The sequence below is a fragment of the Pantherophis guttatus genome, chromosome 8 (assembly GCF_059756535.1).
Source record: "Pantherophis guttatus breed Tessera chromosome 8, ASM5975653v1, whole genome shotgun sequence".
Classification (NCBI taxonomy): domain Eukaryota; kingdom Metazoa; phylum Chordata; class Lepidosauria; order Squamata; family Colubridae; genus Pantherophis; species Pantherophis guttatus.
In genome coordinates this window covers 17,924,540-17,940,556 of record NC_142070.1, presented here as the reverse complement: position 1 = coordinate 17,940,556, position 16,017 = coordinate 17,924,540, and the positions used below count along the sequence as shown (strand labels likewise).

At 39.1% G+C, this 16,017-nt stretch overlaps 1 protein-coding gene across 3 annotated transcripts in view; it reads right to left on the bottom strand.

Annotated features, from left to right (window-relative positions):
* Positions 1-14,406: 14,406 nt before the first annotated feature.
* SMARCAD1 (SNF2 related chromatin remodeling ATPase with DExD box 1) overlaps positions 14,407-16,017 on the bottom strand; it is a 43,230-nt gene continuing 41,619 nt past the window's right edge. For all 3 annotated transcript variants that reach the window (XM_087875287.1, XM_034440486.3, XM_034440488.3), the window contains 2 exons: positions 15,749-15,858; positions 14,407-14,962 (listed from right to left, as the gene is read on the bottom strand). In XM_087875287.1, coding sequence (XP_087731413.1) covers positions 14,901-14,962; positions 15,749-15,858 — 172 coding nt within the window. In that variant the 3' untranslated portion in view covers positions 14,407-14,900. The remainder of the gene's footprint in view (positions 14,963-15,748; positions 15,859-16,017) is intronic.

Below are 16,017 nucleotides of genomic sequence, written 5' to 3'. Positions count from 1 at the left end.
GTTTTATTGCCCCAGAGAGGAGTGGGAATGGAGATTTTGCAGTATCCTTCTGCCAGCTAAATTTTCACCCCCTTTTAGGGAGGGAAAAGGTGCGTCTTATATTCTGAAAAATACAGTAGTCCTTGGGAACTGTAAATACTTGGTAAATCCAAGTATATTAGATTGTACTTAATGCATTGAAGGTTTGTAAGACTGTTTCTGCAGAATTATATAGCATTCTCCTGTGGAAATTTCTAGAGGTCAAACAGTTTAGCTTTTAATTTTAAAAGTGAGAAGCCACGTCATGCAATGTATTTTTGAAGAGTTTTGTGTCATGGGAAAACTTAGTATCAGTTCATAACAGAACCTGAAAAGCGTCCATTAGAAATCAGCAAGGGAATTTACAAATGGTTAAAAAAATAAAAAAAGAACAGTCCAGGAGACAGACAGCAATGTGAGAGCCTTTTGACCTGAAATCCCTTGTAATAGTTTGTCCCATCGTCTAACCCACAGGCAATACACTTTATCAGTTATCTCTCTCTTCCTCACTTCTCCTCTGTCCAGTTTCTTTTCATACACTGAAATTGAATGTGAATTTTGAGTTCAGAAAATATATATCTAATAGGGAACGTTACAAAATGATGCATGGCATGGAGAAAGTCAATATGAATTTTTTCCTCCCCTAACATGTGGTATCAATGCAACTCAATCAGGAAACACAAAATGAAATACTGAGAGTACAATAGAAATGTATAATAATAATATTATAATTAATAGCAATAGAATAGAATAGAATAGAATAGAATAGAATAGAACGAACAAAACAGAACAGAACAGAACAGAATAGAATAGAATTCTTTATTGGCCAAGTGTGATTGGACACACAAGGAATTTGTCTTTGGTGCATATGCTTTCAGTGTACATAAAAAGAAAAGATACATTCGTCAAAAATCATAAGGTACAACACTTAATGATAGTCATAGGGTATAAATAAGCAATCAAATCATACTAGGAATCAATCAATATAAATTGTAAGGAGACAAGCAACAAGGTTACAGTCATACAGTCAGTGGGAGAAGATGGGTGATAGGAACAATGAGAAGATTAATGGTAGTGCAGCCTAATGTGAATAGTTTGACAGTGTTGAGGGAATTATTTGTTTAGCAGAGTGATGGCGTAGGGGAAAAAACCAGGGGTGAAATCCAGCAGGTTCTGACAGGTTCTGGAGAACCGGTAGTGGAAATTTTGAGTAGTTCGGAGAACCAGTAGCAAAAATTTTGAGTAGTCGGAGAACTGGCAAATACCACCTCTGGCTGACCCCTGAGCGGGGTGGGAATGGAGATTTTGCAATATCCTTCCCCCAGGAGTGGGGAGGGAATGGAGATTTTGCAGTATCCTTCCCCTGCCACGTCCACCAAGCCACGCCCACCAAGCCACACCCACAGAACCGATAGTAAAAAAAATTGGATTTCACTACTGGAAAAAAATGTGTTCTTGTGTCTAGTTGTTCTGGTGTGCAGTGCTCTTTAGCATCGTTTTGAGGGTAGGAGTTGTGATGTGAGGAGTCTGTAAATATTTTTACAGCCCTCTGTATTGAAGTATTTCAATCTTGCATACGTCTATGGTTTGGAATGCATTCCCAATTAGGATTGTGCAGAATTCTGTCAAAGTGCCTTAATTTGACAAAGCTTTGATTGGATCACTCCTTTGAAGAAGATTTGCAACTCTAAATTAAAACTGGCTTTGAAGAAATGAATCAAATCAGAATGCTGCAAAGTGCTTCCTTGTTTTGCAGCATGCTTCACAGACGGAATGGCTTTTCTGGAAACAGTACTGCAGCTTCATTTTTTATGTTTGGAGAAAGCATTGGGAGGAAGGGAATAGTGCAATAGTATCTCTGACATTAACATGAATGAGCAGCCAATCAGTTTAATACCTCGTTTAAACTGTCTGCCAGCAGAACAATTCTGGCACGGCAAAGCTAATATGATTTTATTCATTCACTTTCTCGGATCTCAGCTTCTTGAGTTCGACCAGCCACAAAAACTTTAACTTTGTTCTCTTTTGTCTTCTGTCAACCCAATTAGAAGTAAAAATCAATGGTCTGAATTTGGGCTGGGTGCTGTTTAGACCAGTAATGCATTTTTGGGAGAAGTCTTATTTTTAACCTACATGATCTGGACAGGTTTAAGACCCTTAAACTATTTTCAAGCTATTTTCAAAGCACCTGAAGGCCAGACAAGGAATAATGGTTTGAAACTGAACAAGGAGAGATTCAACCTAGAAATAAGGAGAAATTTTCTGACAGTGAGGGCAATCAACCAATGGAACAGAAGTTGCCTTCAGAAGTTGTGGGAGCTTCATCACTGGAGGCTTTCAAGAAGAGACTAACATTTGTACTGTACATTAACATTACAGCTTGTCTCTTTAAATCTTTCATATATTGTCTCTGGTTGCCCTCTTCACTCTTTTCCTAAATATATCTGAATATATCTGAATTGTTTAATGTGTTATACATAAGGGAGAGCCCCTGCTGAATTTAGCTAATTTCTATTATGGAATATATAGTTAGTATTGCCATTGTATCCTGTCTCCAATTTTGATCTCCCTTTCCCGTGTTGTGTCAAATAGGCTCTTGCAGCTGTCAACATATGTCTTAGTGAATTGTGTTACTTTTTATTTGTATTTTTGGGAATTATTCCTAGCAAATATATATATATATTTGTTTCAGTTAAAATTTAATGTTTAAAATTTTCTGAAAGTTTTGAAGTATGCCTTTCTAGTACTTAGGCATTTTAACATGATGACATGTAGAGGCTCCTTTTTTGTGGTAACATTTCCAACATTTGTTGTTATATGATTTATATAGCTTGGTAATAATTAATGGATATGATCAATTACAGATATCATTTATAAAACATTTAATACCAATTTTCTCTCAGATTATAGTCTGGAGTAAATTTTTTTCTGTAGCTGTTCTCATTGTTCTGTTATGGTTCTTTAAAGTTTTGCATTTTCCAAGAAAATAAAGAGGACTCCCGTCATTTAGATGAACCAGATTAACAGACTCAGTTAAAATGAACAGCTGCAATGTAATGTATAGAAATTGCATGTACAGTGAGTACAAAATTACATTGCCGGAGGGTAAGTAAAGGGGTATCTATACCAGGGGTGTCAAACTCATGTCGTCACAACTGTGTCACATGACGTATTGGGACTTTTCCCCCCTTGGTTAAACCGGGCATGGGCGTGGCCAGCACATGACGGGCCGGGAATTTGACAGCCCTGGTCTATACCCATTCTTTCCAAAGTTTTAAGAAGGCCCTGGAAGTGCTAAATTGGCTTACCATATGTAGCTCTAAAGGACACATTGATTATTTCTTGTATTAGCTGGACGCCTGTGCTTCGCTATGAAACTATATCAGGTGTGATAAATTGACACTTAAAGCCTGAAACTTAATGTAGAATGTGGAACTCCGCAGCATCAGAGTATGTTAATATAAGGCAACTGGCAATTGGAACAGAGGGGGAGGGGGAGTAGAATGTCCAGCCCACAGGCTGGATGAGTCATGCGCTGGCCATGCCCACACCCGGTTTAGTAAAGGGGTAGCATCAGAGCGTGTTAATATAAGGCAACTGGCAGTTGGGACAGAGTTCCTTTCAGGTGGGGAGGGGAATAGAACATCTAACTCCATAGCATCAGAGCGTTTGAATATAATACTGTATATGAAATACTAATGATCTGATGGTCATTTCGACAAATCCTTTCTTAGCAAGCACCTAGAAGCCAAGAAGAACATACGTGCCAAATTTCAAGTTTGTAGGCTTTACCGTTCTGGAGATTTCATGATGAGTGAGTGGTATTTGGCTTTTATATATATAGAAGATTCTGTTGTTAGTGAATGAGCAGTGATATAATGTGCCCATATTTCAAACATCAAGAGGTTCATAGTAACATCGTAGAAAACTTATGAAACATCATAAAAAAGAAATTTTCGGGGGAGGATCTAATAACTACCTGGAAAAAAATAATTCAATGAAATTAAACAGAAGTCTTACCCGGGTGAATAAAAGAACAAGGAATTTCATAACTGGGTCATTATTCTAGTTCACTCTTTGACAACAATTTGAAACATTGTCTAAAATGCATGATTTTTTCCCCTGGTCTTGCATTCTTTGCCTTGTAGATACTAGAAATTATAATTGGAACTTTCAGGAACTTTCCTCCCTGTCAATTTAATGAAATCTGTTGGAGGTTCAGTCTACAATTGTAAGAATCCTTAAACCATACTTCAGGAGTCATCTTTCTCAGATTAACTCCCAGAGAACTCAGCAGTGCTATTCACACAGCACATTTAATTGGGTCTGATGGGGGAAATTAGCACATCATATGAACAGCAAATAAACTGACTGGAGGATTAACCCTCTTATTCAGCCATCCAAAGCAAATCTAGAGTTATAGATTGTCCTTCCAAATAAAACAGCAAGGCTTCCCTAGATACTGTATTCGGTCTCGGTTGTCTTCTTGTTTCTCCATATATCCATAGAAAGGATGAGAGAGAGAGCAAAGGTGAGATAGATGATTTTTCCGGCCTGCAGAGGTGCTAATCCCCATGGGATAACTGCAGATTTTTAACTTCTTTTTTTAGAGTGAAAGAAGAGAGAGTCTCGTAGAACTCTTTTACAGTGAATGGAAGAATAATGAAAATAATTCACAACAAACTGGAAAAGTGAAGAGAGTCTTACAGATGAGAATGTGATTAGGAAAATATTAGAATGTGCAGAAATGAATAGGTTAACACTTGAAATTAAAGAGAAGGAACAAACTGAATATTATAATGTATGGGAACTATTCTACCGATGGCTAGAGAATAAATACGAAAATTAGAAATAAAAGTACACTAATGAAATACAAAAAATATATGAATAGAATTAAATAAGTTAAGATGAGAATTGTTACAGTATTAAGACATGCAATGTATATCAATATTAAGTTTAAGAATAGATAAATAATGAATACGGCTGTAAATTTCAATTGCTATTGCACAAGCCATTTGTACCTAGATGACACACTGTTTAATGGAAGATAGATTGTTTGTATTAAAATAAAATAAAAAATAAAATAAAATAATTCACAACAACAATATTTGATTTATGGAGACGTGAGATCACCCACAGCCAGGGGAATGATTGATGTAATCAGTATTGCTTCCTGCAAATCGAGAAGGGGTCTTAATTGAGTGCACAGGGGGAAGATTGAATCCATGAGGGAGATGGGCAATTTCTAAATCTGATGTAAAAATAAAACAAACACGTTTTCTCAGATTCTGTGAATGAGACCAACATTCCCTGTGCCTGACCTATATTTTTGTATTTATTTTTCCTTTCCCCCCTTGCAAAGGGGAGATATTGCTTAAACCAGCTATTACTTCCAGGAAAGAGCTTTCCTAAAAGGAGCTAATGCAGGTTAACAAGCTCAGAGGTAGCCTTAATTAAGTTAATTAACTCCCTACCTGAAATTGGCTAATCCCTAATCAGTCTCTCCTTTAAGATTGTTATTTGCTTTTTAAACAGCTGGGAGCACATTAACCAAACAGCCGGTGCAGCATGTATTCCCATTATGTTCATGCTCTCGTAATAAGATAACTGACTTTCCCCAGTTTTCTTATGAGTTGTGTTGCCAAAACCTTCTCTATTTGGGTTTTACCTGGCTGTTTAGGGAATCATATCTTTCAGATGCTGTAAGTATGTTCAGGGCTGATTTCAGTGGTGAAATCCAATTATTTTTATACTGGTTCTGTGGGTGTGGCTTGGTGGGCATGGCTTGGTGGGTGTGGCAGGGGAAGGATACTGCAAAATCCCCATTCCCTCCCCACTCTGGGGCCAGCCAGAGGTGGTATTTGCTGGTTCTCCAAACTACTCAAAATTTCTGCTACCGGTTCTCCAGAGCTTGTCAAAACCTGCTGGATTTCACCCCTGGGTGATTTCTTTTTAAACTTTTTTTCCAATATTTATGATTGTCCTGGCTTCTCTCTTGGTGTTCTTGTTCATTGGTATCTGTCCTACAATTCTGAATTAAGCATCAACCCCCATATTAAAGGCAATACAGAAGCGCTTGGATTGCTTTGTCTGCCAATGTTGGCAGAATGGCCCAAGTTAAAGAAACTTAAAACATTCTGACACTGGCTATTTACGGGACCGCCTGCTACCACCAATAGCCTCCCACCGACCAGTACGCTCCCATAGAGAGGGGCTCCTCCGGGTGCCGTCGGCCAAACAATGTTGACTGGCGGCCCCCTTGGGGAGAGCCTTCTCTGTGGGGGCACCTACTATCTGGAACAAGCTCCCCCCCGAGATACGGAGGATTCCGGATCTGCGTACCTTCCGTCGCACGCTTAAGACGTTCCTATTCCAGCAAGCCGGCCTGACCTAAACTTTTCCTCTTTTAAATGGGAATTTTAAATTTGGTTTTAAATTATTGGGGTTTTAAAATGGTTCAGCCAAATTTATTTAATTTGTTTTATCTCTATTTTAAATTTTGTATTTATATGTTTTATTTTATGGCTGTTCACTGCCCTGAGTCCTTTGGGAGTAGGGCGGTATACAAATTTAATAAAATGAAAAATGAAATGAATGAAATTGTTAAGGGCCAAGGTTGGCAAACTCGGGAAACAGCAGTCATTTGGGTCCCTTGCCTTACTGCTACAGGATACTGTACAGAATCTTAAAAGTCTACCAAACCAATTCTCCTGATCAACTTTTATGTAGTATAATTAAGGAGGAGTTACTCTAAGTGTCTTTCTCACGCTTCCCTGCTCTCATGGTCTAAGGCAGGGGTCAGCAATCTTAAACACTCAAAAGAGCCATTTGGACCCGTTTCTCACAGAAAAGAAAACACCGGGAGCCACAAAACCCTTCCCATGCCTGACTATTTCCTGAGCAGCCACAAAACTAATATATGTAGTTGAATTAAATGTTCTGTTTTCTTCTGAAACTTTTCTTTTCTTGGATTTATCTATGGTTGGCCTACCAGGGTCAAAAAACTCAATAAATTGAGTGCCGGGCAGTGTCGCACATTGGCAGTTGTGACGTATATTTTGAGTGACAGGGAGTTGCAGCAGAGGGATGAAAGAGCCACATGGGGCTCCAGAGCCACGGGTTGCTGACCCCTGGACTAAGGAATATTTTCTGTAATAAGAGAGTTCTCTATCCTGTAGTGATCATATTTCCTGCTCTGTGTTTCCAGGCTTTGCTAGATATTCTACCACAGTGAGGTAGGTTAGCATTAGACAAATGACTGGCCTGAAGTCACTCAGACCAGGCATCCAGGGTTGAGACTGGATTATAATTTGTCTCTCTTAATACCTATCAAACAGTATAACACTACAGTTAACACTATAACTACTGCATCACTTATTATAAGTGCAAATGGTCAATTATTTTGTTCACTTGAATCGAAGTATCAAGCATAGTTTAAACTGCTCAATTTAAAGCCTTGGTGGAATCATTTCTACCTGCAGCAGCTTAGAAAAAGCATTAGTGCTTATTAAAATATTTCAGATATGGTATATTCACATAACACTTAAAGGAAAAAATAATAAAGGGGAAAGTGTAAAGGAATAAGGGGGGGGGGAGAGAGAAATAGACAAAGGCTAACTTCTACTTACTTCAATAGTTAGCTACCTATCCAAAAGTGGTTTCTATGTAGAAACAAAGCTAGACAAAATCATCTACTATGAATTGATACAATCCTTAAAAATTAGTTTCTAAAACACCATTCCGATATAATTATTCCTGGTTTTAAATCTATTCATCCCATATCCCCCTATATCTGCTTCTTCCTTTATGAATTATTTCACAACAAAAATTTGTTAATTTTTCAGTCATACAGTATGCAGCACTGTGAACAGATTCTGATGGCTCCATAATTTCTACTCATGTAATTGTAATATGGAATTGCCAAATGAAGTTATTAAAAAAAAACTCATAGTAATCTTTTCTTCCATTGGCTAGCTAGCTGATTCCTCATTCTTCAATTAAAAAAAAATGCTTATATTTCGTGCCTCCTCTGTTCTCCCATTCTGAAATCATTTTTTTCTTTCCTGAGGGCACCACTTTCGTCTTTCTAAATAGACTTCTGAATACTGTCTTGTCTATTCTTGTACTTTCTCAACTTTCTTATTTAGCAAACTACAATATTTGATTGTTTCTATTAGGACTCATACGGGAACAAATTGCCATTAGATCTCAGCTGACGATACATCATCCAACTTTTCTGATAACTTTAGTAAAATAAAACTTACAGACCTTATATTGCTGCTTTGTGTTCTTTAGTAAATTCTTCACGGTATTTAGAATAGTGAACAGAGGTATTGTGGGCTTATGAAACATCTGTACAAGAACCTTGCATTGTGTTATTAGCGATGTGCATAGATATATGACTGTATACATTTGACTACAAAAACAGAGGCAATCAAAGAATGCCCAATTTACTTAAATAAAAAAAAACTTTCTCCCCTAAGTTTCTACCTGGAATTTAATAACACAGCCCATATCAGCCATTCCTACTTAATATTCACACATTGTGGCTCCTAAAATAGCACAGGCCCAAAGGCTCCATGAGAAATATTTAAAAATGAAAGCAAGGAAACGCAGGCAATGTCTCTCGGAACCACAGTAGACTGTCTAGAGATAAGCAGACACAAAGGCAGTCATATATCAGGCAAGTGGATCCCTAGGGAAATGAAAATGGTTAGAGCATATTTCGTGGTGAAAGCAATATGGGCCTCTCCTGAGGAAATGAGGGAGACCTGTCATCCTCTGAGGGGAATGCTATTTGTAGCTTTTAGTTTTATATGTCAGCCAGGCCGTAAGAGAAAATAAGAACTTCCTGATCAAGCTTATTCCCAATCATTCCATTTTAAAAACTGGATCCAAGGCTTGTTTTGTTGAGAGGCTACAAGTGCTTATCACAAGGATATCAAACTTGGGCGCTTAGATTTGGTCCACGGGGCCTCCCTGGAAACAGCAAAGATCCAGCCCATCGGGCCTCTGCCAGTGAAAACGGGGCTCTGGCGGCCTTCCCAAGCTCCGTTTTTGGCCATGACGGTCTCCTGCAGCCCTCTGCCAGCAAAAATGGAGTTTGGGGAGGGGTCTGTTTTTGCAGGCAGAGAGTTGCAGGTCGTCGTGGCCGAAAATGGAGCTCAGGAACCTGTTTTTGCTGGCAGAGTGCTCGGGCCACAGACACCCCCAACACAAGTGATGTCAAGCTGGCCACACCCATCCTGGCCCCCTGAGGGCAAACATAACTCTGATGCGGTCCTCAATGAAATCAAGTTTGACATCCCTGGCTTATCAGATATTTTCTGGAAATGGGAAGACCACAGGTGTGCTCGACTGGAAACAAATTGTGGAGAACAAGGGTTTTGCTTGATTGTTTTTCACATTTACAAAATTGTAAATGTGAAAAGATAAATAAGGATAGCATAGTTTCTTGAATTCTTTCTCAGTTCCATAATAACTCTGCTATGGTTTGCATGACCAGAAGAGAAGGAGAGTCTTACAGTAGAAGAACTCCTAACATTCCTGACTACTTCAGCTTCAACCACAATAATACACGGGCAAACAATAGATACAAACTCAAGGTAAACCACTCTAAACTCGATTGTAGAAAATACGACTTCAGCAACAGAGTGGTCAATGCCTGGAATGCACTACCTGACTCCGTTGTCACATCCTCAAACCCTCAGAGCTTCAACCTTAAACTGTCTACCGTGGACCTCACCCCATTCGTAATACGTCTGTAAGGGGGCGTGCATAAGCGCACCAGTGTGTCTACCGTCCCTGTCCCACCATCACCATTTATTTGTACTCATTATCTGTGTACAGTTATAAATAAATGAATTTTATGAATTTATAAAAATTTATAAGTAAATGAGTACATTTATTTGTACTCATTACATGTGCTCATGTCCATGTTTATCCTTCTATCTGTTATATCGTACATGTTTGACAAACTAAATAAAATAAAATAAAAATTTTGAGTCAAATATTTACTGCCTCTCCTATAAGCATTATTAGACTACTTGCCCCTGACTTAAAAAGAAATCAAACTGGGACTGACCCTTTTCTGTTGCAGAAAATAGATGGCCCATTTTTTTATTTATGCAATATGAAATATGACCATCTGAAGAAAATGTAGTAGAACCCAGAGATCAATAATTTAATATGGCTCTCCACAGGCTATTCCCCTTATTATGTTCTCAAAGCAACCTCTCAAACCATTACAGAACTTCTGCCATAATGGCCTACTTTATGGTATACACTGAAGGAAGGCATGGAATTGGTTGAAAAGACAGTGGCTTGGTGACAACACATTCTGAGCACCAGTGGTGGGTTTCAAAAATTTTCGCTACCGGTTCGGTCGGCGTGGCTAGGTGGGGGGCATGTGACTGAGTGTGACCAACTTGACGTCACTCATGCCCATGCCCATTCAGTCAGATGACCCCCCTAGCCACGCCCACAGGAAAATGTAGGAAAATTTCTGGAATTTTCATCTATCTTTCCCCGTCCTCCCTTCACTAGTCACCCCGTTTCCCCTCCTTTAGTGGCCCCAGCCCCGCTTCCTCCCCTACTGCCTCTTTGTTCGGGCTGCTTACCTTCCGCAGCGGCTGATCCAGAGTCCGGAGCTGGTCAAGTTGACTGGAGTTTTCGGTGGCTCCCAGCCAGCTGCTGTTGCTGGGAAGCAGCTGGCAAAGAAGCTTCTCTGAGAGCCGCTTCATGGCTGTGGCGTCTAGCTGCAGGCTGTCGAAAAGTACCGGAGGTCACGGAAAAAGCTGCTGCCATTGCTGCCATGTTCTTCACGCATGTGCATCCCATTGGACTTGCAAGGCAATGGGATGTGCATGCGTGAAGAACATGATGGGCAAGGCGAGTGAGTGGCAACCTGGGGACCAGTTTGGAGGTGTGGCCAGCTGGCCATTGCTACCGGTTCGGCAACCTTGGCCAAATTTCTGCCAGCAAACCGGTGCGAACCAGCTGCGAACCAGCTGAATACCTCTGCTGAGCACACAAAAGATAGCCAGGTTCACTCTGTGGCATCCGGAAAAAGGGATGAAAAATAGCTATTGCTAATCAATGAAGATTGCGTGATCTGCATGGCTTGATTCAGCATAAGTCTACTTCCTTTGATACACAACAAAAGGAACAATTTATTATGTTTAGGAGTAAAATTTTACTAAAGGGCTAAGTGTTGTATTATCTCCCTCTTTTTTGAGGCAGGGAGGGGGAAGAGAATATGCATTTCTTTTGTGTACAAATGGCCAACCAGAAGAGAGTGCATAAAAAAGGCCAAATCCTGCAGATAGACTCATCTTCGATAGTTGAAATCTCCAGATTTCAGATTGTAGAAAATGCTTCTGCTTAAAGCTCTAGAATTGTTTCACCAATAGTAAATTAGAGCAATGTGCCCCAACCTTTTGGTCACCAGGGACAAATTCCATGGAAAAAGGTTTTTCCGCAAACCAGAGGGGCCGTGGTTTTGCATGCTGCCTGCATCCCCTGGATGGGGCTTCGCTTGTGCAGACCGGTTGCTAGTATGCCAAGGACTGGGGCCGGTCCATGGATCGGGGGTTGGGGACCCCAGCATTAGAGGGATGTAAATAGTGTACTCTCCTTAAGTGTAACAAAACCTACTTAAGAGCTTTGTAGAAATCCTGAGTATAAGGGGTTCCAATATTAGATATACATACAGGCCATTTCTACTTATGGCAATGTCTTCTTTTTCACCACTGAACACACGGCATCAAACAAACTATAATTGGTAGTCCTCTGTGACCTTTCAGCGCACCTACAGAGAGTTGGGGGGGGAAGCAATAATTGTTTAGAAACACCGTTTCTTTCTCAGGTTCTGGTCTTGTGGGATTGTAACATTGGTGACTAAGGCTCTAAGAGCTCAGCTGAATGCTGTCGCTGGTATGACCTTAGCTTCCTTATCTAGTTTTAACTTCCACTTTCACTGTGGAGCAACTTTAATATGGATGTGACAAGCAGAGCAATTCATGTCAGGAAGAAGGCAAGTCAGAATTATTCACTGTGATACCAAAGACTAGTTAAGACTAGAATAACAGAGGTGGAAGGGACCTTAGAGGTCTTCTAATTCAACCCCCTGCTTAGGCAGGAAACCCTATAGCAGTGATGGCTAACCTTTTTGCCATCGCGTGCCAAAAGCGGGGGGAGCGGGGGGGGTGTCGCGGGTGCGGGTGTCCACATCCATAATTCAATGCGCCCTGCCCTCTTGCACATGTGCACGTGACCCTCCCCCATACTTCCCCCTGCTTTTGGCACGTGATGGCCCAGTGGGCCCGGTAGGCCCGTTTTTTCCCCTCCCCAGGTTCCAGAGGCTTTCTAGGAGCCTGGGGAGGGCAAAAACAGCCTTCCCCATCCCCCCGGAGGCCTTCCGGAAGCCAGAAAAAGCCAGTTTCCTGACTTCCGGTGGGACCGGAAGGCCTGAAAATCAATTGGCTGGTGCACACATCCACGCTGGAGCTGAGCTAGGGCAACACTCGCGTGCCCACCAATATGGCTCCGCGTGCCACGTGTGGCACCCGTGCCATAGGTTCGCCATCACGGCCCTATAGCATTTCAGACAAATGGTTATCCAAACTCCATCCTTTACACAATCTGGAAACTAAATTGGACTAAATGAAATTAAGTGGCCCAGGGCAATTCAGCAAACATTTTATACAGGTAGTCCTTGTTTTAGTACCACAATTGGTACCGGCAGTTCTGTCATTAAGTGATGCAGTTGTTAAGTGGGAAATCATACGATCAGAACTGCATTTTCCTTCTCACTACCTCCTGACAAGACTAATCAGTTTCACCCTTCCACTTTTGTTTTCCTCATAATCAGTCAGCCAACTTTTGGAATGCTTACCCAAGCGTTTGGATATTCAGCAAGAAGCAAGTTCATGTTTGTATTTACATACGCATTGAAAGCAATATGCTACGCAAACAGTCTGGTGTATTCCTGATTGTGTGTCTTCCTCTCTTTTAATATTTTTCTCTCCAAGCTCTACTCTGCGGGGTTGGAGGGGGATGTTATCAGGCACAGGAGATTGCTTACAGAAGTTGCTTGTGTTTTTCCTTCACCTTCCCACAAGGCAAAGAGAGTGGAGTTGAAGGGATTGCAAGAGAGTAAGAAGGTATACCATGGAGAATACACCGAGCTGCTTGTATTGTGTGCTTGTGGCTGCTGATCCATTGCACTTAAAGCTATTCCCCACTGTATGCCTGTTTAGTGTCTTGTAATCCCTTCTCTGATCTCTCAGCTCTGCAAGGGGGTAGGAAATGTATCTCCTTTTATTACTTTATATCTATTTATAATTGTCAGATACTTAAGAGGATTAACTCTTTTGTATAGCCAACCCAAGGTTGTGCTTGATCAAATGCAAAATGTGCTATAATACATCTGCAGGGCAAACTACCTTGTTCTCAAAACTAGTCCATCCTTGCTTAACGAAGAACATTCCACATAAATTGTTTTAGCAAAAATACAGAAAGTTAGATCTAAGCTTATTTTAAAAAATCTAATAACACATTTTACCAATTTAGCTTACCATTTCTTAAGCAGCTGAGTTGTGAAGATTTTGTGTTCCTTTATTACACTATTGGGTGAAGGCAACGCATATTACTCCAGCATTGCGATAAGATAGATATGAGTGGTGCAGTGGCCTAGAGGTGGAGCTCTTACCTCACAATCTGGAGGCTGTGAGTTTGATCCTAGGTAGAGGTAGATATTTCTTTCTCTGGGCATGATGAGAATGAATATATCTGCTGAATATAACTCTGCATTGGTGACAGGAAGGGCATCTGGCCAGTAAATACTCAGCTCCATTCAATTGCCCAGACTCTACCCCGCAAGGGATTATGGGGTCATTAAAAGATGATAATGATCATGATAAGATAGATATCACTTTATTAGACTGATAATAGATTGCAATCCGACCAGACGCTGCCTATGCCTTGCATCATTCTGAGCAGCATTAGGAATCTTAAGCACTTCACAGTTACCATCCTGTCTATTCCCATAAATTTAAGATCCCCAAATACAGAAATATACCTTAACATTAAATTAATGAGCAATTTAATTAAATAAACATTTTAACTAATATGACAATTAAAATGGAATCAAACAAATGCACAATGATATATGATTTTTTTAAAAAAACCAGCACCTTAATGGTCTATTTGCAGAGGGGGAAAATGATAAACGCTTTCTTAAAGGTCAACAAAATTTAGAGAAAATGTCTAAATCTTCACTACTGAGGAGGATATAAAAGCTGTCATGGATAAAAGAAAACAAATATGAGGGATTTTAATTTCTCTTTCCTTTTTCTGCAGTTAAAAGAATCATATAAAAAAACAGAATTAAGATTAATATTTTTATTATGTGAACAATCTGATATAAAACATTACAGTACTTCAAATAAAAAAAACCCAAAAGACAACAAATATGGGGCATTTCAAATAAGGCACATGTAAAAAAACCACACATCCAGTGAAATAGACAAGTTTCTATATATATATATATATATATATTTATATTTAGAGGTAGAAATAATTACAAAAATATGCAACAATTTTAACCTTTAGCAGTTCTGTTAAAACTAGGGTCCTTATTAAAAACTGCCTTGGTAAGATAGTTACAGATGGCATTTTATGCACTACATTTTTATGGCATCTGTACATTTTAATTTGAGTACCGGTAGTGGGAAAAATTCTATTTCATGGCCAATACAACAAGATTTGTTTAAAAAGCTATAAATGTTCATACAAATGTATTTAATAACAAAAATTTCTTGAAGCACCACATATTTTCCCTCAAATAAAAAAAATCTACATCGCCTTTTTTTATATTAGCATTAGAGACCTAATGAGGTTTTTAATAGTGTTGCTATATCTGCTGGAATGGCTCCTTCTTCTCCTGTAGAATTAAAAAGAATATATCAGATTTTCATGCGTAAAGAAGATTTCATTCAAGTTAATAGTTACGATCAATGCAACCAAAATATTATTTCCGCAATCTTGCTAACTGAACATGAGAATATTATCGCAATGGAATACTTTTTAAAACAGTGCCCCCAGCCATGCCCCCAGCCCCCTGAGGTCAAACACAATCCTGATGTGGCCCTCAATGAAACTGAGTTTGACACCCTTAGCATAAAACATAAACAAAAACAACAACAACAACAACAGTGAATGCTACATTCTAGCTTTCCAGTCCACGTGGTCCCTAAATGTCTTTCTTTTTAAAAGAATTAATATACATACTGGAGTACTTTCATCTATCCAATTTAGCACTTTAGATTCTGAATATATAATGCAATATAGATTGGCCTTAGATCATTTTCACAAGGTTGAACATTTATTCTAAATTATCATATGCTATGTTGTTTGATTCAGATACATTTCTCAGACTACTTTTTTGAAAAGTACCTAAATAGGAGAAGCATACAGGGATTTCACCAGGTAAAAGATTTTAATAGCTATTATACAGTGATTTGCACTGAAAAATAATTAAGTTTTGCTTGAACATACGAACTTGAATTTATGATTTTATTTTTTTATTTTTTACAAAAGCAACAAAAGATTTGATGATTGATTATTATTGCCATATTCCTTTGGTTTTATAAATACTATTTTTTTCTACTTCACACATTTGTGAACCCTATCTTTTTAGCCTACTAAAAAGTATTCTGCAAGAACTCACCTGTTTCTGTTGCTGTCATATCTTGTTCTAATTTTAATTTCTGCTGACTGATTTTGAGCATGGATTCTTCTATGGTCCCTTTACTTATAAGCCTAATGACCTGCACTTCTCTAAACAAAATAAAACCAAACCACATCAAACATTTACTCACATAATTATGTAAAACAGTATTTATAGCTTATTACATTATTTCCCATCCAGCATAATTTTATAGAAAATGAAGCTTATTTATTTTTTAGCAATGTATCTTGGTGACTAACCTTATTCAT